At 47.4% G+C, this 24,290-nt stretch overlaps 3 protein-coding genes across 3 annotated transcripts in view; all 3 read right to left on the bottom strand.

The window, feature by feature from the left end:
- The window catches only part of LOC149343362 (phospholipid-transporting ATPase ABCA3-like), a 67,658-nt gene extending 62,423 nt beyond the window's left edge, over window positions 1–5,235 (bottom strand). The window contains exons 1-4 of the mRNA XM_089546944.1: window positions 4,987–5,235; window positions 3,681–3,869; window positions 2,432–2,616; window positions 1,122–1,247 (exon numbers count right to left, since the gene is read on the bottom strand). Of these exons, the coding sequence (XP_089403070.1) occupies window positions 1,122–1,247; window positions 2,432–2,616; window positions 3,681–3,869; window positions 4,987–5,233 (747 nt within the window). The 5' untranslated portion in view covers window positions 5,234–5,235. The remainder of the gene's footprint in view (window positions 1–1,121; window positions 1,248–2,431; window positions 2,617–3,680; window positions 3,870–4,986) is intronic.
- Window positions 5,236–6,065: 830 nt separating this feature from the next.
- On the bottom strand, window positions 6,066–9,824 carry LOC149343361 (uncharacterized). Its single transcript, XM_089546943.1, has 4 exons — window positions 9,772–9,824; window positions 7,996–8,053; window positions 7,424–7,666; window positions 6,066–6,401 (listed from the first exon to the last, which is right to left on the bottom strand). The coding sequence occupies exons 1-4, from the start codon at window positions 9,822–9,824 to the stop codon at window positions 6,066–6,068; spliced, it is 690 nt and encodes a 229-aa protein (XP_089403069.1).
- A 4,711-nt stretch (window positions 9,825–14,535) lies between these two features.
- LOC149343360 (uncharacterized) lies at window positions 14,536–17,884 on the bottom strand. Its single transcript, XM_089546942.1, has 3 exons — window positions 17,773–17,884; window positions 15,632–15,822; window positions 14,536–14,873 (listed from the first exon to the last, which is right to left on the bottom strand). The coding sequence occupies exons 1-3, from the start codon at window positions 17,829–17,831 to the stop codon at window positions 14,536–14,538; spliced, it is 588 nt and encodes a 195-aa protein (XP_089403068.1). The 5' UTR covers window positions 17,832–17,884.
- Between the last annotated feature and the right edge of the window lie 6,406 nt (window positions 17,885–24,290).

The raw sequence follows: 24,290 nt of genomic DNA, 5'->3' as shown, positions 1-24,290 counted from the left end.
TGCGTTCATTTCGAGGAAAGGAAAGGCGTCTTACCAACTCTGTGGTTTAGTGGACACCTCAATAACACTTTAAGCTAATTCCGGCGTTCATTTATGCGCTCTGACAGAGACAACGTTGTAGACTGCGTTGATTTGGAGGAAAGGAAAGGCGCCTTACCAACTCTGTGGTTTAGTGGACACCTCAAAAGCACTTTAAGCTAATTCCGGCGTTTCGTGCAGCACTCAGGCTTTCGCCTTTCACTACTTTAACCACTAAAGTTGCTCGTAATTTGCTTTCGCAACCTTCTGGGCTTAACCAAGCTAAGCCTCTGCCATTTTTTTTTATTTTCCGGCTCCTCACCTTTGGTCGAATTTGGCGGAACGGCACTCACACTGCGCCATTCACCGTGCCACCGTCTTCCCTTCTTTTTACTGTCTTTGTTTTATCTCTCCCCGACATCTGCGGTTGACCCAGAGCAACAGCGTGATACACCGCATGAACAGCAATTCTGCTCTGAAAAATTGTAAAAATCTCGTTGCAAGCATAAGAGATGGCCACGTCGCACCCGATTGCAAGATGGATAAAATAAATGATTACCCACAGAACGGAATAAAAATTTGCAGGAAAAACAATTTTTACCTCAGCCTGGAACCAAATGGCAAACCATGGCATTTTTTATAACCCACCGACAAATGATCATCTTTAATGTAGGAGCTGGAAGGGAATAGCGGGCAGGAAAGTTCGAGTAGGAAAGCGACACGACGAGGAATGCCGCTACATTGTCTTTATAGAAGGATGTAATGTGAATGGCCAGCGCTTAGGGCGTCGCCGCAGGAGCAAAACCTTTTGAAGTCCCCCCCTACCCACCTCATTTTAGCATAGTTCTAGCATCGCTGGATATGGTTGGTTGGTTTATGGGGTTTAACGTCCCAAAGCGACTAAGGCTATGAGAGACGCCGTAGTGGAGGGCTGCGGAAATTTCGACCACCTGGGGATCGATGATGCCGCCATGTGGCACTTGATGTGCGGCCATGACGTGCCGTGGAGGCTGGAACGGTGACTAAGCCCTCATGTGCATTAACTACATTGACTATCTAGGAAATTACGTCTAGGGCTGTGGTCTTGGGTTAAGCGCGCTTGCCTTGCTTGCGTGGTAGAGATCTATGGCGACCATCTGATTCCTCGGCTCGGACTCGAAGTTCTGCGCTTCGGCCTGGGTTATCTCGGGCGTCTTGAGTAGCATGACGGTGGGCACCCAGTAGCTTATCTGCGGCAAGAACGTTTGAACAATAAAATTTTCTAATAGTCAGCGTTCTGCGCTTCTGCGGAAGGCAAGAAAACTGAGGGAGCTATAGGTACTCTGCATGGATGAAAATGTGTTTCCCCCCAAAAAATTCCTCTGTACTTTTTTAACTGCCATAGTGCAGCGTTCTCAGAAGCTTTTTTTTTTTTGGTGCTTGTCTAACTATTTTTACAGTGATAACAGAACGTTCCAAAAAAGCTAGTATAATAGTATTGCTATACCCGCGATCCCATTTGATTGGCATTCTTTTGTTCCTTACCCAATCAATAACTTCCGGGAGATCCAAACTAATGCCTTGCAGTTATCTGAGAGGCCTTTATACCTGTTAGAGTACGAGCTGTACCTTGACAAAATTTCTTACTAGAATTGCTTATGAGCGATAGAACTTGTTTACCCCGGTGTGTTTCTCAAGTACGCATTTTTAAAATTGCCATGCGATTCTAGAACAGATCCATATATCTCCTGCATAGCCTATTACAAAGCAACAGCAATAGCAACCACTTGGCAGGCACTGGGAGCCGTTTTATCCAAGGAGCTGTTTACTCAACAATTCTAGACAAAAAAGTTTTGAAAGGGAAACAGCGTATGAATGCAATTTTTTCAGTATATTTCAAGATTTCACTACAACAATCTATATCGGTAGGTCACCCGTCAGCAGGCTTGTATTTTTTTCGTACTGACATTTTTGCTGTCATGAAAAGTGTTTCTTATTGGCTTTCTATGGCAGTCTTAAATGCTCGGTGCGAGCAGTGGAAACGCTATAAAAGAAAACTTTTGCTACATATCGGAAGAATGGATCAGTACGTTGAATATTTTCACACGATTACTTTGCAGTTGTGCAATATTCAATATTTTTGTCCAGGAATGTTAAACATTCACGTGCAAAAAGCCGTAATAGGCAGTGTTTAAGTGCAGCAAAAGCATACATTCCTAAATCAATTCGTGTTTTCCCTAATATATTGTCGCCTAGCGTGGATTCTCCGTAAACGCTTTCGAATAGCACCTTGCTACTGGTTTTAAATTTCTTTTAAAGACTGATAAATATAAAGGTTATTACGTGTTACTTTGTTTCGAAAATAGATAAAAATCGTCTAAAGGTTCGTTTTTTTTTTTTTTGGGGGGGGGGGGGGAGGGGTCAGAGACGTCACCTTGAACGGGTAGAGGAAAGGCTTCGCAATTCCTGGGCCGATGGGCATCACGTTGTCCAGGTACCACACAGAGATGACGATGAGGCAGTCGCATATCACGCCCACGAACAGTATTTCGGCCAGGGTTATGTTGTCTGGCGTGGCAGCACGATCGGCGAAGTTCACCCAGTTGGCGCCGAAATCAACTGGGCATCGAAGAATAGGATAAAAGCGGATTGCTGGAGTGCATGCGCATGGCCCGGCTTGTCAATTCAGATACGCTGGAAACTTATCTGTTACCGCCACTAAGAAACTGAATTCCAGAACTGCCAGTCGTCTCTACAATTAGGCGCGCCGTCATAGGATTACCTCCGCACCTTCACGCCTACATCTAAAATGGTCGTACAACAGCTCTTGAAGCGATACTTGACAACACAATTATTTATGCCGCGTGGGTAAGCACTCGAACAAAAATAACAAAAACGGATATTATGTTGTGAATATAACTCTACAACCGGGCAAATAACACGGCGCCCTCGACATGGTTTTCATATATTTTCCAGTTTCTGTCGATTGTTTGGTCAATCGAATATATACATGGGACGGAAGCATGCAGCTCATGAATGCCTGTTGGAAAGGCACGTTAGTAACTACTGACAGGGATAAAGATAACTTACGCATGAAGCCATGTAATATATGCAGCCGATAACCAGTCTGTTAGAGTGGCGATAGTCTTAGGGAGGAGGAAAGCTCTCTGGTGTGGCAGCTCAACCACACAAACACCTTTGCAGCACTCAGGCGTAGCCTTTGGCAAGTGTGTTCTTGGAAACATCTCTCAAATGAGCCACACACTACTTTTTATGCAGTACCACTCTAGCGACTTCACCATAGTTACCACACTGGTCTACCAAATCAAACCAAGAAACAATTCCAAACAAACGTCGGTCTATCCAGACCAGCAATGGAGAAGAAGAATTTAGCTGTTTAGCTACACAGCGCAGGTACTTTTTCCGGGCGCACTGACTGCAGTTATATAAGTACGCGCATCTAAGACACCGCGTCGTCCACTAAGACTACGTGTAAAAAGCAATTTACCAAAGAAGGTGCAGCAGCACTGCGAATAGTCTGAAGTTTAAGTTGTAAAGGTCAGAGCTGCTTGTTATTTCGTTTTCATTTTCTGCTGTAATTCAAAACTGCAAAAATATTGAATGACACCGATTGCCCCCGGTCTAAGAATGCTTTGGTCGCATGATTCCAACTAAAAACTTACCGAACTTCTCGAAGCGCTCCAAGACGCGAAAACTCCAGTGCAGGCTCATGCCAGGGAAGACGCACGTGGCGAGCTTCTGGCTGCGCTTGATGAAGTGGTAGCCCTGGCCGCCCGCGTCCTCAAGAGCCAGGAAGGGCACCACGCAGCTGAACGTCCAGTACAGCATGGCGCCGGCCACCGCAGTGTGCGCTGCACAAGATCACAAGGATGCTAAGTGGCCTTCTACTGCGAGGTCATAACGTCTCGGAAAGGAGATGCGATCGAAGTGCGATCGTTTATGACTACATATTGTGATCTGTCTATCAGGTACGTTTGCAACAGTCTCAGCGCAACGCCCCGAAACCCTCAGATCTCTATCTTTTTTATCTATATATGATGTTGCACAGTATCGAACGCTTTCCTAAGATCTATAAATAGACCAAGGGTTAAGAGTTTCTTCTCTATGTTTTCAATAATTTTGTCTTTAATGTGTATAAGACCTTCCTCCACAGACATACTTGCTTGAAAACCATACTGTGCATAAGATATTTTATGTTTCTCAAAAAAGCTGGTAAGTCTATCATTAATGACGCGCGTAATTGTTCATATTTGTTGCACCGCCGCCTTTATACACGGGTACTACTTTAGCTATCTTTAGGTCATCCGGAAACTCCCCAGTAAGAAGCATTAGGTTGATTATATAGGACAACACATGACTAATATGATTTGCAACATGTTTAATTGGCAAAGCCTTTATACCGTCATCTCCAGGCGCTACGTCACTTTTCAAGCTTCCGATTATTTTGCAAATTTCAGTTGGACTGCATGCAAAAAGCGAGATAGAGCTCATTGGACTGTTTGCATGTGTATGGTAGGACATGCTAGCAAGTGGGCCTGCATATTTGCCTGTGCTAATGAACCTAAGATTCATTTCTTCTGCAAGATGATCATCAGAGAGACGTTCACCATCGACTGTGATATCTGCTACACAATGGCTGGAGCGCCTTTTGTACATTAGATCGTTAGCCATCTCCCATAACCTTTTATAGTCATTGCGAGCACGAAGAATTTGAGCCCGAAAGTACTCAATTTTTGCTTTGATCTTTGCTCGACCCTTCCTTATAGACAACGGTGTTGCTAAACAGGGCACTTCCTTAACTGTGCGTACTGAGCAGGCGAAGAAGTACAAGCGTCAGAGCTACTGCACAAACACTGTGGGCGTGATTTGGAGCCCGGCGAGAATTTTGGATTCGAGATGCGAACTGTTTTGGCTGACACGGTGTAAAATATGGCAGACTAAAAAATTTCCGCAGTCAGGCGAACTCACGACTAGCGAAGAACATGGACAGCAGCGTGGCTTGCATCAGACACGAGCTGCAGAAGCACATCAGGATGCAGAAGAGCACCAGGGGGTCGCTGAACTGGATGAATGCCCGGCCTTCTTCGTTCCTCTTGACGCACAGAAAGAGCATCATGAGGGTCACGATGATGAGGTGCATAAAGAAGCCGCTGATGTAGTGGCTCACCCAGTAGACCCAATCGTTGAGGCCGACGACCCTCAGCATCTCCTTCATGCCTGCGTAAAAATGCATGCATGCAAAAGCAAGTTTAGAAAATTTTGACAGCGCCGCCGCCTGTTCAATGTGAGATAACACATCCGCCATCCCGAAAGATCTCATCTTCAGATTGCGCTAGGCGTACAGAGCGCTTTCCCAAACGTTGTGTTTGGGCTTTTACCAAGAAAAAAGTTGCAACCCACGCAATGATTTTGATTTTGCCGGTAACTGAAAACTATTACACGTTTGCTAAGCTTCCACTAATTTTCTCCAGACATTTGGGGCACATTATAGGCGTCAAAAAAAAACATCACTCATCGAAACGTACTGTAGCAAACAATGCAAGTGGAACTGGGCCTGTCGCGCTATTAGTGTTAACACAATGTGAAGATCACTAAATGCTCCAAATGAGAATGTTTACCCTGATTGTACCTTCAAGAGATTATAATTATAGAAGAAGAGAGCGCCTAAAATATCAGCTGCCACTGCACAATTAGAAAAAAACAGCATGAACTTTTGTAGTACACCTGCATACAATGAAGAATTTCACTCACCCCTGTATGGGCAATTTTCCACTGCTACAGTGCGCTGTACGGAATTGCAGTCAGAGCTGAATTCCAACCTACTGGTGTACTTTTAGGAGAGCAAATAAGCGTGGATAACTCTTTTCATTATACTCTAAGGCCAAATGAATCACCAGTTTGGAGTCAACAGTGGTAGCTTTGCACGGTTGTCTTCGCACACATCTAAGCTTGGAGAAATAAGCCTTAAATTGCCCATTAGGTACTGGTCACGTGCTAATAAGTAATAGTGGCCGTAAGCTCCCACCGCAGTGCAAATGGAAGAAGACTCAAACAAAATAGACGGGCTTACCAGTTGCCTTCTCATCACTAAGCCTAGCGACGAACACGGCAAAGGGCACAAGCATGCCGATGCAGAACCGCGTCAGCACCAGCGCGTAGTTCTTCGTGTCCTTGTGCTGGATGTAGGTGGGGTAAGGGAAACGCTGGAAGTGCACCTTATTCAGCCACCCCTGTCCCTGTTTCCGCTGGAAGAGGAGCGCCTGCTGCTCCAGGTGGCGCTGGTGGAGTGCATTCATGATAGGCAGCAGGGTGTTCATCTCGGGGAAGCGCTCCTCTCGTGATGGTCCTTCCGGCTGCGAGAGGATCCGCTCAGGATAGTTGACCTGCGAAAATCAAGGCGGCAGAGAACGGATGTCAGGAATGATGAATGGTTTTTAAGACTGTTAAGACTTTTCCCCTAGCAGCATCGCCGCAAGTAGCGTGCCCAAAGAAATGAGGCGTCAGGCTGCAAGATGAATACCATTTTCAAGATGATTCTGTTCCAGCTTGGTCAGTCGCGCTGGCTGGCAGTCCCTGGCACAGTAAAATCTGAGCTAACAACTCAGTGCGGGAGGAACAGTAACACAACGACAAGCGACAACCTGTTCAGAGTCTGGTGATTTTATGTAATAAACCACTGCCACTAACACCATTTGACAGGCTGCTTTAAAATCAATCCTTTGAATAAGCAAATTACAAGGAAGGATCGTTTCCTTACCTATGGGAATGTTGAAGCTCACTCCCACCTTAAAGTTATTCTGTCTCTGGCGCCTCCCTTCGTAACATCTTTCCCTACCGTAATTCCTACTTTATGATAAGTCTGAGACACCTCCGCTATCTTGACGCTATGAATAATCACTTTTCCTAAGCCTACCAGTCTAGTTCTCTGGACAGGCCTTTTGATGCCGTCTATTGTGATTTTCGATGAAACTCGGATAAGCTGTCATGACCCAGTTCGGTTACAGTGACCGCTATAAGATGAAAGCCACATATACAGGCTCCAAAGCGAAATCCCGCTAAATTCCCTTTTAGATGCAATAAAAGTTTGTATTGAAATTCCTAACTGTCTACAGGTGTTCTGCACTGCAGCTGCGATATTTTCATAGGACGCATTTTCCGAACTTCCTGAGCATTGAATGTAACACTGCTACCCATTCAAAGAGGGTTTTTAGCCCTCTTTGCAAACGAGTGAAAACCCATCTTTACAAAAGCGAATGAAATACGAGAAAAGTGTTTCCTGCCAGAAATACAATCCGTGGAAGTCATTTACGCAGAACGCAAGTTTGTATCACATCTTTTTAAACCTCTCTCAACTTTCCATACTCTTGCTATGTGTCAGGTTTTTTGGGCGTTTAGACATACTCACGTGCACATCAAAAGGTAGAGGGCCACCGAAGAAGCTGATGTGCAGGCTGACAGGCGCGTCAGTGGGAGGCATGTCCTTGAAGAACAGTCCCACCGTGCGCACGGGCGTCCTGTTCTGTTTGCGCATGGCAGCCACCAGCTCTTTCTCCGACGGAAGACCCGTCACACTGAGCACGCGCAGGTCCTTCAGGGCCGTGCGCGTCAGCCACGATGCGTACTTGTTGCCGACGGGCGCGAACAGCACCTGCGGCCACGACGGCGGTGATAGTTTTTCCCGCGAGAATCAAGAAATATTTTTCTCCTGAGTGGCTTTCGGTTACATCAAGCACGGCATTCCAGAAAATTCGACGTTACACGAATTATTCGTAAAAACATTCTGCAAAAACAACAGCGAAAAACTTATCCTCGATAATACCGCAAGTAGGCGTTCATTCTTGGAAACTGTGCAGCAGCTCACTTCTCCTCCAGCCCTGAAATTCACTGAAAGAGGATGCGTCATGAAGGAAAATATAACGCACCAAAATACATTCTCATAGTATGATTACACAATTTTCCTGGTACATATTCATTTGCCTGTGCATCTCTGAGTGGATAGCTGTATTTGGGACTGCTAACGAGCGTGAGCGGCGGGCTGCAATGAAACAAGACGTGAATCATACCTCTCAGTAGTAAGCGTAGGTACGCAAATGGGAAGCCAACACTTAGCAAACGTTTTGCCTCTTCGAGCTGCCGTTTTAAAGCATTTCATCACCCAAGGTAGTAATGAGAATGGCGGCAAACCAGTGGTGATTCCGATTGCTGAGCGGCCACCAATCTGAAAGACACGTATGGAGCTGCGGCGTCATGAAGCGACCGTAAAGAACATCAGCTGCACTTACCGAACGTGGTGGCTAGGCAGCCAGGAAGAGCGAATCGATGTGTTAGATTGCTGTCTAGGCGCGCAATAACCATGATAGGTCAAACAACGGTTTAGGTGCCGTATTACACGCGTACGGTAGAGATGTCATGTTGACTGAGATTTTGAATACTGAAAAAAAATTGACAAAAAAAATGTCCTCTTCCGGAAATAATGGAAACACTGGAAGTATAAGCAGGACAAGAATAAGCAGGTAATTTATTCGCAGATACGTCCGCAGTTGGACACTGAACAGACTAACAAGCATTGTCGGATTATTGTACACATATACAGTCTATTGCCTGGTCTTTTCGCTTCCCACAGTCTGCCACTTGCTTGTGTGTGATATCGATGGTGGATACTTCTGTTTGCGCTCAGAGCCATGGTGGATCAGAGAAGGCACGTTTGGAGCAACACTGAAAGAAGAGAAAATTGGACATCGAGGGGTCCTCTGTTAATTTTCTACTGGACGGGGTCTCAAGGATGCGCCTGATTACAGCCACTTCACAAGGAGATCTAGTGAAGTAGTGAGGTCAAAGGTGTAGGAAGTCGAAAGTTGACTGCACCTAAGCAAAGAAGGAAACTGACAGACAAGTCGACCAGTGTACCTTTTAGAAACCTCTGATGAGCAAATTGCACCGGAGTTTAAGAGACGCTTGATGAGGCGCGGACAGCTTTGTTACTCATAACAGATACTGGCTAGAAGCCTTAGAGCTTCAAAGGCTCGTATTCGAGCTGCCGTCAATTGCACTTGCTCAGCAGGCGACTCTCGGCGGTTATATATGACAGCTGGATGAGGAAAGCAGTAAAAAAAATCCTTAGAGATTAGAAAGAGCGCTGAAATGGTGTCTATACATGTGGCAATGAAGGAGAGTTGCTAATCCACTCACACTTCCTCTATCATCACCAGGCTTGGGATTTACCGGTATTTTCTTTTTTTTTTGAGAAATAAGAAATACAAGTGCTTTGTTTTGCCACGAACAAAAAGGAATAAGTCTATTTCCTTTCTTTAGTAAACCATTTTAGGTACAGATATATGGTAGCGAAGAAATAACACCGTATTCAAAAAGCCCCGTTTTAAAATTTTCGCCATAGGTAGCCGCATTCTATTGTAGTACAGAACCACGGAACATTTGTCGTTTAGTTGTTTGTTACCAACTCAAACTTTATCATGGTGCAATGCTTCAACCATATTTTATTTTTGAACTCAAACTTAATAATCAATGAAGAGCAATTTTCGCATATTTTTTTTTCACACATCTCTGCAAGGCAGTTTCGATGTTCACTGCAACAGTTGTTCACTATAATTGACGCGCACTCTATACCAGATCCATTTTTTTTTTGACATCCTTCGAAACGAAAAACAAGTTCTCGGCTTCTCTCCTAGGCCCATCATCTCTAGCTGAAGCGCAATATAAATATATAGTTAGTACGGTTCATGCAAAGCTCTGTACCTTAGCTCGTTGGTTCTATGAAGAACCTTTGCTGCACAGACGGTGACGCGCATGTTCCAATGCGCAACAGAAAAGTACTGCATAGATCTACTGCGGACAAGAAAAACGCGAGACCAGATTCAGAACTGACTCGCAGCGCTCCTTGTTTTTGCGGCACCGGACAAAAAGTGCAGTGGCACGCCATGCGTGGTTTCAGCAGAGCACAGGAGCTGGTGCCTGGAGATCTGCCCAGATCAGCACTAAAGCTCTGACGGCACTATTCCCACCCCGTTACGGCTGTTCTGAAAAAGTCACTAAAAAAATGCTTTTCGCTTATTTCTCTTTGAAACCCGTGTTGTGTCGGTCAATCGCATTCCCAAGCGTAAACTTTGAGGGATATGTTTAGGCGACAAAATTTTTCTTCGGCGTTCTATTTTTCTGATATATATCTAACCCTGACTGCATATTTCATGAAAGCTTGGCTGGTTTTCAATATTCCTGAAGCACCTGTCAAAGACGTTTAGTCAAGAGACATTTTGCTTACGCGTCAGCTGTCTCTCGTTTCGTTTATGGGGGGCGACTCAAGACTATGAGGAACGCCGTAGTGGAGGGCTCCGGATAATTTCGATCACGTGGGGTTCTTAAACGTACGCTGACATCGCACAGTACATGTGCCTCTAGAGCCGCTTGGTGTCTCAGTGGTTATGGCGCTTGGCTGCTGACCCAAAAGACGAGGGTTCGATCCCAGCCGCGGCGGCCGAATTTCGATGGAGGCGAAATTTTAGAGGCCCGTGTACTGCGCGATGTCAGCGCACATTAAGAACCCCAGATGGTTGAAATTTTCGGAGACCTTCACTACGGCGTCCCTCATAGCCTGAGTCTCTTTGGGACGTTAGAACCTCATAAACTAAACTAAACCGGCTTCTAGAATTTCGCCCCCATCGAAATTCGACCGCCGCGGCCGGTATCGAACCCACGTCTTTAGGGACAGCAGCCAAGCGCTATAAGCACTGATCCACCGCGGCGGCTGCGTCATGTATCGCGACTCCGCTGTGGTCAACCAGGTGGAGCTCCTGTGTTCACTTATTTATTTCGCATACCTCAGAAACCGAATTACAATGAATAAACAAATTATAGTTAACGTTATCACGTACTGTAACTTAACAAAAAGAGAATACAAAAACTTGGGGGCCTTCTTAAAGCCATTCTTAAAGAAGAAAATGTGACAGCATTCAGGTTACAGCTTATGGTGTCTAGAATGACTGGCCAATGTTGTTCTTGCGATTACTCCTAAAACTCTGGTTGGGCCGGTTCCGTTGAATTTATGCCTTATCCTACCCACTAATCTACTACCTTTTCTGGGGTCGGCCTACATTCAAAATTTTGGAGATCCTTTGTAATTTTCGAGCGCAGACAGACTTCCTAACTTTAGGGGTTCTCAATAATAAATTTGGCGGTGCACTATGATTGGTCTACTGGTGGTCACGTGGTGTTTACGTGACATAATGTCTCTCTGAATCACATTTATAATAGATACCAGGGAGTCATACCACTACTGGCGTAGTGGTTCAGCGGTTAAGCGATCCACAACGGCCACGGAAAGTGACCGTGGAAAAAGCCACTGGTGGGGTTTGCAAGAGCCGGGTTTCTCTTCCCGAGCTTCCGTAAGACTATTTTTGCAGCGATGGCTGTATATCGCTCGAGCAATAAGCTGATGAGCAGTACCACCGTGGCCAGTGTCAATGGCACTAAATTTATGTGCATTAATCTCATTGCCACGTGCAACGGGGAGCCAGTGGCTCCACCTGCCCACCGTGGCGGGTTTAGTTCAGCGTGGCAGGTGGGCCGCCTGCTTTTTCGTGACGCATAAGGACAAATGCCGGCTTTTCTCGTGAACCGAATCTCTATTGCTCTCAGATTAACGGATTTTTTTCTTTCACTGCCTGTGTAAAGGCTTGATCTTGACCGTGAAGTGTCTTAATTTGCAATGTGCAGAAAGCGGGGTAGCAAGCTTGGCGTGCGGCGGCCTCTTCTGTTTCTTAGGAATGTCTTTCACCCCCTGATGAACAGCTACCCACGAGCTTGAGATGTTAGTAAACCCCATTATATTCAAAACAAGTTGACGAGAAAATAGCTCGTTTGACCGTGGCGAAGGCGTTGACATTTGATCGAGGCGCGGAAGAAACCCTCTCTCGCAAACTGAAACTGAGGTCTCGTACGAATCTCTTTATTACAGCTTGCCTCATTTAGCGCGTAGTCATTTCCAACAGTAACGTAACAACGGAGTTGCCCTCTTAACCGTGTACAGCAGCACATAAGTCATACCTTAACCTCTACATCTGAGCAAGGTAAGGAGAACGTTTGTCCTCACTTTTCCATGCTTTTTGCGTTTAAAGGCGGCGTAAAGGCATCCCCTTATGGCTGAGAAGCAAACCCCGTCGGCTGTTTAGTTTTGGAAAAAGAGTGTACCTTACCCATAAGGAGTGGTAACAATATTATACCCAATTATTTGAATCCTATGACTCATGACTCATGCAAAGGATAAAAGTGGCTGCTCAAAATCAGGTAACTGCCGATATTTTGATGGACAGTGAGGATTTTGTGCTAGAAAGTGCTTCATGGCCTCGAACATACCGTAATCTTGGAAGAATGCTAACGTCCTCCTAAATCATACAAAGGAGAACATTGCGGACATCACCAAATACCGACCGATCAGGCTATTTTCCATTGTTCACGAAGTATTTAGAGAAGTGATGTTCATTTGAAATAAATGTACCGTAGACTTCAATCAACCAAAAGGACATGGTTGGCTTTGGGAAAGGTTACTAAGCAATAGACCCTATTCACCATATCGATCATGTGGTTGATAAGAGCGCCGAATATAACTATCGTCTACATATTGCCTTCATCGATTGCGAGTACACATTTGACCCCAGTCGAAATGTACTCGGTCATGCAGGATTGCGCAAACGGAATGCAGAAGAGGACTGTGCTAGAATTCTGGAAAAGATCTATAGCGGTTGCACAGCGAGTATAGTCATTCACGGAGAAAGGATATACCATTATGGAAGTGAGTCGGGCAAGGAGGAACATTTTCTCCAGTACTATTAACCGTAACTTGACGGGGAATAACTGGTAATACGCGTTAATGGAGAATACCTTAGTAATCTCCGATTCGCTAATCACATCGGCTTGGTAAGTAATTATCGCATGGTACAAAATTTAGAAAAACAAAACAGAACCGACCGAAGTTTACTCTGCAGAAAACTAAAGTTCTGCTCAACACTCTCGGAAAGAAGCAGAGGCGATGGAAGTGGCAAGGGAGTACATCAGCTTAGGGCAGCTGGTGACCACAGATCCAAATCAGAGGAAATAACTAGGAGAATAAGAATGGGGTGAAGGGAATTTAGCAGGAAATCTTAGGTGATCGTCACTAGGTCAATATCCCAAAACACTTGGTCAGTATCTCAAAAGAATAATTCCTAATAGCCGTATCTTACCGGTTCTCACCTATGGAACAAAACTCGTAGCCTAACGTGAAAGGTCCCACTAAAACTGAGGACGACGAAGCGAGCTATGGTAAGAAAAACGATAGGTGCAACGTTAAGAGACAAGAAGACAACACAGTGGGCTAGAGAACAAACGCGAGTCAATGGCATCCTATTTAAAATCAAGAAGACGTGAGCATGAACAGGGCATGTACTATAATAGCAAGATAACCGATGGTCGTTAAGATTAACGACGAGGATGCTAACAGTCCGGAAGAAAGTCAGGTGGGCTGCTGATATCAGGACGTTTTCGGGGATAGGTTGTCGTAGGTGGCACAAGACAGGGTGAATTGGAGGGAAATGGTATGAACCTTGGTCCTGCGGTAGACAGTGCAGTGCAGTGGGATGATGATGGCGATTCATGTCTGCGTCTAGCTAGGTAGCCGTGACGGTTCAAGACGGTAGTCTAAAAAGTCACGGACGTTTGACAGCTTTCTTCAAAAGTCAGTACCTTAGCGACATTTTGAGTAAAGTGAGAAGTGAGGTGAAGCGGCAATACCGATGTTGAGCGCGTGTGCGATATTTCTCTTATAAGAGGCTGAAATCATTACAGCTGTGCACAACAATATTCACCACCAATGAAGAAAACGAGAAGCGTGCTTCATTGCGTCATGCCAATGATGAGTACAGTAGACGAAAAGACTCAGCGACTGCAGCCATATTCATAAAAGAAACGCAGCCTTTTAGTGGCGAACGCTATTTGGCAAAATAAAGAGAGAAGAATACACAGCAAATAACAAAGAAAATATTTCTGAAAGACTGCTCAGGTAGAGTTCGATCAAGTGTTTGAGAGCATTTAATTTTCAAACTTAAAAACAAAAGAAAATTTGCTCCCAATTTGCACTGTATATGCTTTGTGCTAACTAGAGATTGCTTCGCGCAAGTTCGCCTCTCTTCGTACTGCTGTTTTTCTAGTATTTTAAAGTAGCATTAAGACTGTTATATAAGGCTCAATGACGCAGTACACGACTCTCTCTCTCTCTCTCTCTCTCTCTCTCTCTACACCTGATTATCTGCGCCTCGGGAAATCGCGCACAACCGTTTACACATCGTCACGGAAGACCTCACAGATGGGCGTAAGCAACGTGCTCCAAGAACGTTTCTCTCGTGGTAGTTTTTATCGCTGCTAATAATAAAAGGCAGCGCGCGTTGTCCACAGTGAACCTCAACCGAAAATTATGCAAGCAGACAGGAACGACGCTTGAAAGCTGTTCAGCGTCCCTTGAGAACTTCAGTCCTATTCTGAAGCTGTCCTGTCAATCAAAGGGAACAGCAGAGTTGGAGCACTCACCTGCCTGATCAGCGCCATGTCCGGCTGCGTGTTCCAGTAGGCGTCGGCGTTCATGGGCGTAAAATAGGTGTCGCCTCTTCGGATGAACGGTTCGCGGACCACGGAGTCCTCCTGGATCCCCAGCAGCAGCACCACCATGAGCACGATCTCGAGCAGCGTCGTGGTGTAGTGGCGGCACAGGCGCTTCAAGTAGATGTTCTTCCAGAGCACCATCAGTAGCTGCCGCAGTGGCGAGGCACCCTTGCATGGGCTGGGCTCGACTAAGGTCTCCTTGGGTATGGGGCCTGCAGTGAGGAATTAGCCCGTAATATGCCCGCGCTCCGCGCTTCCCACAGAAACAAGCGAGATCAGGGTACTTAAAGGACTGGAACTGCATCCCGTACTGAAAACAGAGCAACCGTTAAATATAAGGCTTTTAATTCATGTTAGCCTACCCAGCTTACACATACATTGCTTAATAATCTCACAGACTGTATGCAACGTTTACGAGCCCCGATGTTACAAGTATAAAGTGAGGCCTCGGGCAGAGTAAGCCAGTAAGACTCAGTAGCTCATCTGGCTCTATCCTATATGGTTCGCAATAATATAAAACTTGAACCGCATGCATAACACTTCCCTTAGTGCCAGCTAATCCGCTGTCTTAATCCCATTATAGGTTGTAGGATAAAAATGTGGTGGCTTGGTTTCCGAATGCAGGAAGGGGCTGCACGCCCAATAGATAAGCAGAGCTTAACGTGCGATGAATTCCAGCAAGCAAGTGCGGCATAGAGGTCTATGAGGCGTGCACCTTGCGGAGGGCTCCTGATTAACGGTAGGCTGTTGTGGTTCGCCTTCTTCGGCCGGAATCTGAGTACACAAGCGGTTAACAATTTCGCTCCCGCCCAAACTACAGCCGCCGCGGGCGGGATAGCTCTGTCGAATTTACGCACAAAAACGTGGCTCAAGCGCCTCGTTGGGTGCATATGGCACAGCCATTAGAGCCCCGATGCTCATTGAGTAGAGACAACCTCCAAAAACGGCACCGATTGAGGTAAATCCGTACCTGGTGCGTCCTTCCCCGTTCCCTCTGCTTGGAGAGTGAGGCGCGAAGCGGAACCGCGACGGCCAGGCGCCGACATCCTGTAGACCTGAGCAAGGTAATCCACGACCAGAACGCAGAATAACTCGTGAAGGGCGTGGTGCAATCTTCTTCTGCTTCTTGTCCTCGTGCTGGCACGTGGCCTCGTGATAATGCTTCGTTCAGCGTTAAAGAAAAAGACAAAACCGCATTGCTATTGCATTGAATTGGCATGCACTATAAATGCGAAAAAAAAATCACTACTTGGTTTTTTACGTGCCGCAAAACATGTTGAGATAAATTATCTCGTTTAGAGAGCACAGTTTACTCCAAGATTACTTGTTGGAGAAGTGCTTAAAAGAAAGGAAGAAAAGAGCGTTCATGTGAGGTCATTATTATCGGTCGCGCCTGACAAATTTTGCTCCAAGAATTGCTCGCTTTGGCCTGGAACCTACTTAAAACCTATGTATTTGTCAATTGGCTACAGCCCAACGTGAATGCGCAGTCTATTATCGACATATGCCCGTAAAACACAGCTAAGTGTGTTCAACCAGCACTACACCAGCGGAGGGAAGTTAAAAGGTAAAAAAAAAAAATTGTTAGCTCGCTCTCATTGTGCTCTTCAATACTACACTATGCAAGAAAATAACAAAATGGTAACAGAGGACGGTGTACGCACCGGTCCGCTTGATATTTCGGTTAAACATCAATAAATTTAACCTATTCACCTTAAAATTCAGCAAGGTGCTTTCAGTTCCAGATTAAACCATTAGACATTCAGAGGACTTTGCACCCTAGTGGCCAGATTCTCTCAGTGGAAGAGCTTGTCTGACATAACGGTGGTGGTAAACACTTTATTCTTTAATGAACTTTGCGCCCCCTGAACTGGCAGGGGCCATTATTCAAGGGCTTCTACTGCCTTAGGTCTTTGCTGCTGCTGCCTAACGAGCTGTTTTTGGTCCTCTAGCCTGGATCTGGACTGCACGGTTTCCCACTGCTCAGGTTATGGGTTTTGTATTTTCAGCGCAGCCTGTTTGCTTTAGCAAGCGCATGAAGCATATTACTGAGGGTGTTGTAAATTTCAGTGGGATATTGCTCAAATTATAGCTAGTTAAACATGTTGAATATATTTTTTGCACTCGAATAGTTCATGTCCGAGCTCACCGACCCCGAACATGTCCTCCACAATTGCGGGAGTAGAGGCTGGAGAGGATGCACAGGTCATCAGGGCATTGTGTATTCGACTGAAACTGTCAGCACGAGTGACAGAGACGGGACCCAAGAAAATTACGTTGGTGGTGTCGGTGACATGGTTCTACTTGCCTGTTGAGGAGGACACATCGTTGAAGGACAGGAGGGCTCGAAGTAAATGAAGGCGGTGGATACAATCATTCGGCTTGCGCTCGGGGGCCACACGAAATCAATACTTCGGACCGACTAGAAACGGCGACGACGGAAGCGGCTGCGATGAGGGGCCGGACGCCTCCGGGACTTTTAGATTTCACGGTGTTCGCTCAAAGACATAGGCATGGCCTCAGAGTACGCGTTGCGCGTCATCAACAGAGGGGGAGAAATCTGACTGTGCGGCCTGCTCGTGCCACCCTCCCGGCCCCCCACCCCCACCCCCGCCACCGGATTAGGGCCGGTGTAGTTTTGGCTACTAGGCTTTGAACCGGTGCAACACCAGCGGTGGGGATGGGATGGCCGATCCTCACGGGATGCGAACCCCATGGGGGTGGCAGCGGCTCCCAGGCGACTATGAGGGCCAGTGGCGCTCGTGAGGTCCGATGCCTGAGCGCACACAGGCCTGGGTTTATACTCAGGTTGGACCCACGAAATCCGGCATGGGAGGCGTGTCAGAAATGACAAGATTTTCAAACACATGCTACTTCCCTCCGCCTACCGACGCGCCGGTGTTTAGTTCAAGAGAAACCAGGTCCGCGCGGGGGTTCACAGTGGCCAGGCTCTAAAACGACACCGAGGGGAAGCGGCCTCACGGCCGGTTGCAGGGCTGTAATGGTCATTGCGTGATGCCGAGGTACAGGGGGGCGGACTACGACCTTGAAACGTCTAGGAAAACCGTCGATGTTGTGCAGTACCGGCGGAGTAGGCCCGGGTCATCTCACCTTGAGGCACCTTCTTGGTTTGCGGCCCTGTCGCCCAGCCTTGAACACTCTTTCCTCATTAGGAGAGGAGCAAGCTAGGGAAGGAAATAAGTGCATGGTTGGTTGGTTGGAAGCACAGGTAGGTCCCCCCGGAGGTGTTAGGTTATGGTGCCGAGAGCCTGTGAGCCAATAGGCTGATGTCCTAAGTCTGTCCTGGCCGGTTCACATCATACATACTTCGGTGTGTGAAAAACCTCGATAAGCACTCGATGGATACTAGCTGGCAGGTCGGAAATAAACCCCGTCGTGGAAGGGCCCCAGGTAGCTGACCCCGAGTTAGGTTCTCATGTCTCCGGCGGTCGGAGACCTTTGCGTTTGGTGGTTGGTCGGGCATCCGGTGAGCGGAGCCGCACAATTGGACGATCTCGATGCTCTCCCTGTCCTGGTCAGGCAAGCCAGAAATAGAGTCGAGATAATTTAATGATCAGATCAAACAACTTGCTGTCCCGATTCCTACCCTAAATACCATAACTAATTTCCTAACAACCATTCATGACATTCATTTTAAGGCGGAAGCCTTTAATGTCTCATCGTTGTAAGCAGCAGTTGTCGACAGAAATGTCACGCGTTTCAATTGGTCGAAACGGTCGTGACGTCACAGTGCGCGAATTTCAAACGAGGCCAATTGTACTTTGGCTAGTAACCATGCAACCAATTGAAGGGATCGTATATTGATGCTCCAAGTAAGTGGGACCGAGCTTAGTTAATTGCTTAATTGCCCAATTAGCCTAACTTTTCTAGTCAGGCCATATAAATAAATAAAGCCGAGTAGGAAATTGGTCAAGCTCGGGAATCGAACCCCGGTCTTCGGCATGCGAGACGAGCGTGCTATCCACTCCGCCATACAAGCTTTTTTTTTCTTTATTGACTCCGCCATACCAGCTCGATGGTTTGGAATGAACAAAGGCGCGTCTAGTGAATACGGTGTCTTCACTCACTCTCATCCTCCTCCCTTTCCTCCCGGCGAGGTTTAGGTGTCCACCGAGATATGAGAGACATATAATTTCCTTTCCTCAAAAACCAATTTACCGACGAGGGAGGCGTAGAACCCAATGGGCGATGGCGTTCTATGGACTCCCTGACACCGTTGCAAGACGCTGTCGCATTCCACTCTTAGAGGCGAAGCTTAACATCTTAACCACACATCAGTGACCACACTTTAGGTCAAAAAAGTGCCCCCTGAAATTTGACGGGTGTCCACCGAGATATGTGAGAAAGTTACTGCGTGATTTCCTTTCCTCAAATGCAATTCTCATTTTCTTCATTACGGGCCCTCTTTGTCTTCTTTCACTCCCACTTCCTCCCTTCCTCTACGGTGCGGTTCAGGTGTCCACCGAGATGACACAGAATTACTGCTCCATTTCCTTTCCTCAAAGAGCGTTGCGTTCAAAGGACAAGGCATCGCGCCGAGCAGGTGGTGGCGTTCCGTGGACTCCCTGGTAGCGCTACAACACGCTGTGGACTGCTAAAGGCGAAGCTTAAGCGTCATTAATTAGCAGTTAATTAGTATTCAGGCATTAATCAGTAATTAACCACTAATTAGTGATTTGTCATCACTTAGAAATTAGTACTCAATTATATGTGACGCCACCAGTGCCACAGAAGAGCGAAAGTGATGCGGAAAACGCTTTCGCCTCTACGCACTTTAGACAGTGAAAGTGCCCCCTGAATTTTTTGCCCATCCTTTCCGTTACTGCCGAGTTGAGATCAGGGGAGTCTCCCCGAGCCTGCTCCCCCGGCTCTGGATCGCTATAGTTGTTTTCTCATTTTTTTCTCCTTTCCACCTTCGGGTGGCAAAATCTGAATTGTCTACGGGCCAATTCTTTTATATCACCATTGGGTTTATACCCGTGATACAGTAGTGGTGCGAGAGAGTTTTTTATTCATTTTTATGCCTCAGTCTATGTCCTTATAAAGCCGTCGTGGTCCTTATATATGTCATGACGAGAGAAATTGTGCTCTGTTGAGATTGTCAGCTTACTTCAAGGGCTAGGAGGAATGCTTGCAAGGGCCGGCTGGTGCAGCCTTAGGCCGTCAACATCAGATCCGATTGGTTGGTGGCTTTTTGTCTTGTAAGGTTATGCCTTCGAGTGTTTTTAATCAAACAGAGAGGAGGTGATAAGCAGTTAACGTTATAATAAACGTGAGTAAAGCTCTTGTCCTATCAGGAGCGGCCCAACAACCATAGGTCCCTGAAGAATAAGCATGGCAGACGAGGTCGAAGAACGTCCTGAGGTAGGGGCGCCGACTCCAATGATAAGAGGGAATCAATTTTTCTGCAACGAGGAAAGATTAATAGGTAATAGGCTCGGTTTTTGCATAAGGCAGGGTGCCTGGATGACCGTTCATTTCCTGCTCCCGTCGCGCTCCTGTTCCGGCGGTTCCGCGATGCCGGACGCTTTCTGAGACAGCACGCATGCGCTGTGGAAAACATCGCGATTGTCGTCTGCTTCGTGGCGCTGCACTGACACCAGCCATGTCTGCTGCTCCGCTAATAGCCACAGCATTTCGTTTCGCGGTAGTGTCGATATGTGACGCGTTGGTGGGGCTATTTTTGCAAGGAGGATAGCGAAAGAAGAAAATCGCGCACAAAGCCGCATCAGCGAGTGAAGGGGATGGAAAAAAATTATGGCTGAGGCTTAGCTAAGGTTAAGACTAGTCAGATGCGAAGCATATTGGTGGCTAGGCTTGGTAATACATGGCTTTCCTTGGTTGCATACTTGGTCATTTTAATACAACCCCTAGAAGCCTTCGTCGTGGGGGAAGACAACGGCATGGCTACAGCGGAACGCCGACTAACCCCGAGACGCGCGTTGGGTGAGCGCCTGGATTGCCACGGAAGCCGCGTCTGCCTGCCCGGTGGAGCGAGCGTTTCACCTACACCGAGTGTGAACGCGCGTTCGAAATGCGCGGGAATGCCGCTCGAGGACATTCCGGCGTCTGTGCGATGGCATCGTCACGACGACGTCACGGTGCCACGTGGCGTGACGGCTAGGGGTCCCACGGCGACGGCGCGAGGTGGAGGCCGCCTCTCTCATCCGATGTCACGTGGTGTGACGTCACGGTGCCACGTGGTGTGACGTCACGGTGTTACGTGGTGTGAAGACAAGGTGTCACGTGGTGTGACGTCACAATGTCACGTGGTGTGACGTCACGGTGTCACGTGGTGTGACGTCTAGGGGTCCCACGCCGACGGCGTGAGTGGTAGCTCTAGCAATATGCTTCGCATAAAAGAGTGTACAACACAGTACTGAGTGCCGGAATCTGACCCACCTAAAACACGCGAGCCTTGTTCTGGAATCACCTCGAATGGTGTGTGTTGTGCGCCCGTGGGGTACCGCGTGGCAAGGGCTGTCATTCGGGCTGAAGGCTGAATTTTCGGCGGACGCCGTTTTGAGCCGCACAGGTTACGCAGCCCTGTACAGTCGAGGTGTATACATGTCTGTCCATGTATTGACCAGAATTTTGAGCCTCTCCCGGGCGCGGCCATTTTGCGCCGACTGGCGCGCCGCGGTGCGGGCGTTTCTTTGGGGACTGCGGGGCTGCGGCAGTTCCGCGGCCGCGCCTGCATACAGCTGCGCTTCGGGCGCTAAAAAAACATTGTCGAGCATACTTCCGCTGCGTGGCTGTGTTGCAGGAAGTATTTACGTTATCAAAGCGATAACATTGACGTGTTTTAATGACATTTAGTTTGATATTCAGGTTAATTGTGCAGGCGCATAGAACGCGCTCGTGCTTATATCGAATTCCGTCTTGGTGCTCCACCGCAAAGAAACTTTTTGTTCAGTATCAAGCATTAGGTGTGCGGCTAGCATGCAGTTCCAATTCCCATGCACTCTTTTTCCTACCTGCCGGCCGGCCATAAAGCCTCCCCCCCCCCCCCCCCTACAAACAGGGCTTTCTTGTCGCCGCGCCAGTTTATCAACAAATTACCGCTGTGAGCTCAACTGAGTCGCAAGTCGCAGCGCCAACTGAAAACAAATTTTGGCATGGTTTATGCAACCTGGTGCATAAAAACGTACTTTCGCTTAATTTATCATAGCTTGAATAGATATGAGCAGCTTTTACTAATTCTGAGGTCCGAAGTCGCGCTATTTTATTCAGGAGCTCTCGGCGCGTGTGAGAGCGCTGCGTAGCCGTTTGGCTAAGTGTGGAAAATGTAATGAAATCGCGCATAGTATTTTCCTATAACTAAGGTAGATACCGCACCGCTGCTGTGGCTCAGTGGTTACGGCTCTCGGCTCTGGCCCAAAAGACGCGGGTTCGATCCCGGCCGCGGCGGCCGAATTTCGATGGAGGCGAAATTCTAGAGGCCCGTGACTGTGCGATGTCAGTGCACGTTAAAGAACCCCAGGTGGTCGAAATTTCCGGAGCCCTTCACTACGGCGTCCCTCATAGCCTGAGTCGCTTTGGGACGTAAAACCTTAATAAACCAAACCAATAAAACTAGTGTAGATACCAACAGCAGAAAGATACTATAGATAAACCTTTACCCCCCAGATCCCTCTGACATGCGTGCGGAAAAAGCAGCTGAAATCGGTAGCGGTCGTGCTTACAATCGTGTCATGAAATGTGTTTAATGGCAACAAGAGCAAGCTCAGCGCAAGGATTCCGAACACGTACTGGTGATCGAAAACACGCGCTCCGTCGGGACAACCTTCAGTCTGCAGCTCGCCTATCCAGTCACTATACTCCACTGAGTCAAATCAGCAGATCTACATTCTGATGCCTAAAATTATCATAGATGATATCGCACGTAAAAGGCGACAACAAACGACACGACAGCGCAGAAATCTGCTTAGAAGTGCCGGTTTCCAGTCCGTACACTACCTGGTCGACTACCCTCGGATGTCACGTTAACGAGTAACTGCGCGCAAGATAACCGCAGTACTGTCTGGAAGAGGGAAAATGTGAGTAGTGACGCACAGCACACACCCTCATACGTTAGCTGATGAAGCACAACAACGGCAGAAGCGAACACGGAAACATGCGTTCTACGCGCGGCGCCGGCGCTACCCGCAGTCCCTCGGGCCGCGCGCGCCGACAGATGGCGACTGGTGTCGAGAATAGGAGCGCGCCCGCAGCCTGCGTGCGAGGGTAAAAAAATCTGGTCTAATAATTACTTCAGTAAGGCTCCGCGTCTTGACCTACATGGTCAGAACCTCTAGCTTCCGCATGCTTCACCAAGATGGTATGGGCGTCTTTGCACTACGCATCGACTCTGGCCATCAAAGGGCCTCAGACTTTCCGCGAAGCTGAAGACGTGAGTCTGTGCATTTCAATTTCATTTGATTTTCTTTCCAAAAGACACTTTGTTGTTGTAGTTACTCTTATGGATTGACGTATTGGTTGTCTGTCACCCGTATCTAAATGGATGCGCTATGATGCCCTTTTGTTCCTAAGCTTAAAAGCTTGCCAAATGCGGGAAAAAATAACAAAGGACCAGAAAACAGACGTGGGCCTCATTTTTCTTTCATCTTTTTTTCTTTGGAAATGACGCATTCGGTTACTCCAATCCTAGGTAAGCATCACTTGCCATGGTTGGGCGCGTTGGAGGACACGGCGGAAGAGGTGTTCGAAAAAATTAATCTTCGCTGTTTCGCTCAATTCCGTTTCAGAGTCAAAGAATAAAACTCCGTGTTCTCTCTGAGATTTACTCTTGTTTCGTCAGACACTAGTGGCTCTTTGTGATTTTTGAAAACTCCCTGCAGTATCGAATTCGTCATGGCGGCACGGTCGCAAAGATGCAGACTTTCTTTTCTTTCGACACAATGAGGCCGTAGCGGCGCAGCGGGCTTTTGCTCTCAATAGACAACTCTAAGGCATTAAAATTGAACTCCCTCGGGCATAGAAAGAAGACCACTTTTTTCCTCCCCTCTGCACACACGTAAAAATCCTTGGACTGAGTGGACGCCACAGCCTGGTCCAAGCTTCAGACGCACACTATTGCGAGCCTCTACAACACAAACCGCTTCTTCCCCACTCAATACCGTGGATGCTACATGACATGCAGCAGCCCTCGACTCACTTTTCTGTACTCCGTATGTGAATGCCTGACCCACCACGACTCCAAGCACCCACCGCGACACCAAGCGCGGGTAGAAACTGTAGTACGTATAGTTTAATATAGTACATATAGTTTAATACGTATAGTACGTATAGTTTAGTGGTCATTCCCTGCATATCGGGGTTGTGTGTTCGTCTCTTTTTTTGTTTCTGTTTGTCTGAAGCCTATTTTCTGGCAGGCTGCTCATCTGTCCACCGGGTGGTGGGCAACCTGCCACCGTGTCAAGCGGCCGCCCATTTATACGTGAGAGGCTGCTCGGGAAGGGCAACCTGGGTCGCAACCCAACCCAAGCAATCCAAGTACCACCAGAGGCAACACCTGCCATAGCACCCGCCTTTTGCCAATGCGCCACTGCTCACCTGCCCACCTGGTGACTTACTGGTCAAGTTGTTGCCGGTGATAACCAGGCGGG

This window comes from Amblyomma mixtum, chromosome 5 (assembly GCF_055824585.1).
Source record: "Amblyomma mixtum isolate Tamu chromosome 5, ASM5582458v1, whole genome shotgun sequence".
NCBI lineage: Eukaryota > Metazoa > Arthropoda > Arachnida > Ixodida > Ixodidae > Amblyomma > Amblyomma mixtum.
Note: the sequence above shows the minus strand (reverse complement) of the source record. Positions and strands in the feature narration are given on the sequence as shown.

What these genes read in the sequence shown, in the direction of transcription:
- LOC149343361 (XM_089546943.1), bottom strand. Translation starts at nt 9,824, where the DNA reads ATGCGCGTCACCGTCTGTGCAGCAAAGGTTCTTCATAGAACCAACGAG. An exon ending in ATCCACTCAGAGATGCACAG is followed by an intron (nt 7,667 to 7,995) that starts GCAAATGAATAT and finishes TCGTGGCCGCAG; the next exon opens with GTGCTGTTCGCGCCCGTCGG. An exon ending in CTCTACCTTTTGATGTGCAC is followed by an intron (nt 6,402 to 7,423) that starts GTGAGTATGTCT and finishes TGATTTTCGCAG; the next exon opens with GTCAACTATCCTGAGCGGAT.
- LOC149343360 (XM_089546942.1), bottom strand. Translation starts at nt 17,831, where the DNA reads ATGAGGAAAGAGTGTTCAAGGCTGGGCGACAGGGCCGCAAACCAAGAA. An exon ending in AACCAAGAAGGTGCCTCAAG is followed by an intron (nt 15,823 to 17,772) that starts GTGAGATGACCC and finishes CGCTGAACGAAG; the next exon opens with CATTATCACGAGGCCACGTG. An exon ending in AACGGGGAAGGACGCACCAG is followed by an intron (nt 14,874 to 15,631) that starts GTACGGATTTAC and finishes TCCTCACTGCAG; the next exon opens with GCCCCATACCCAAGGAGACC.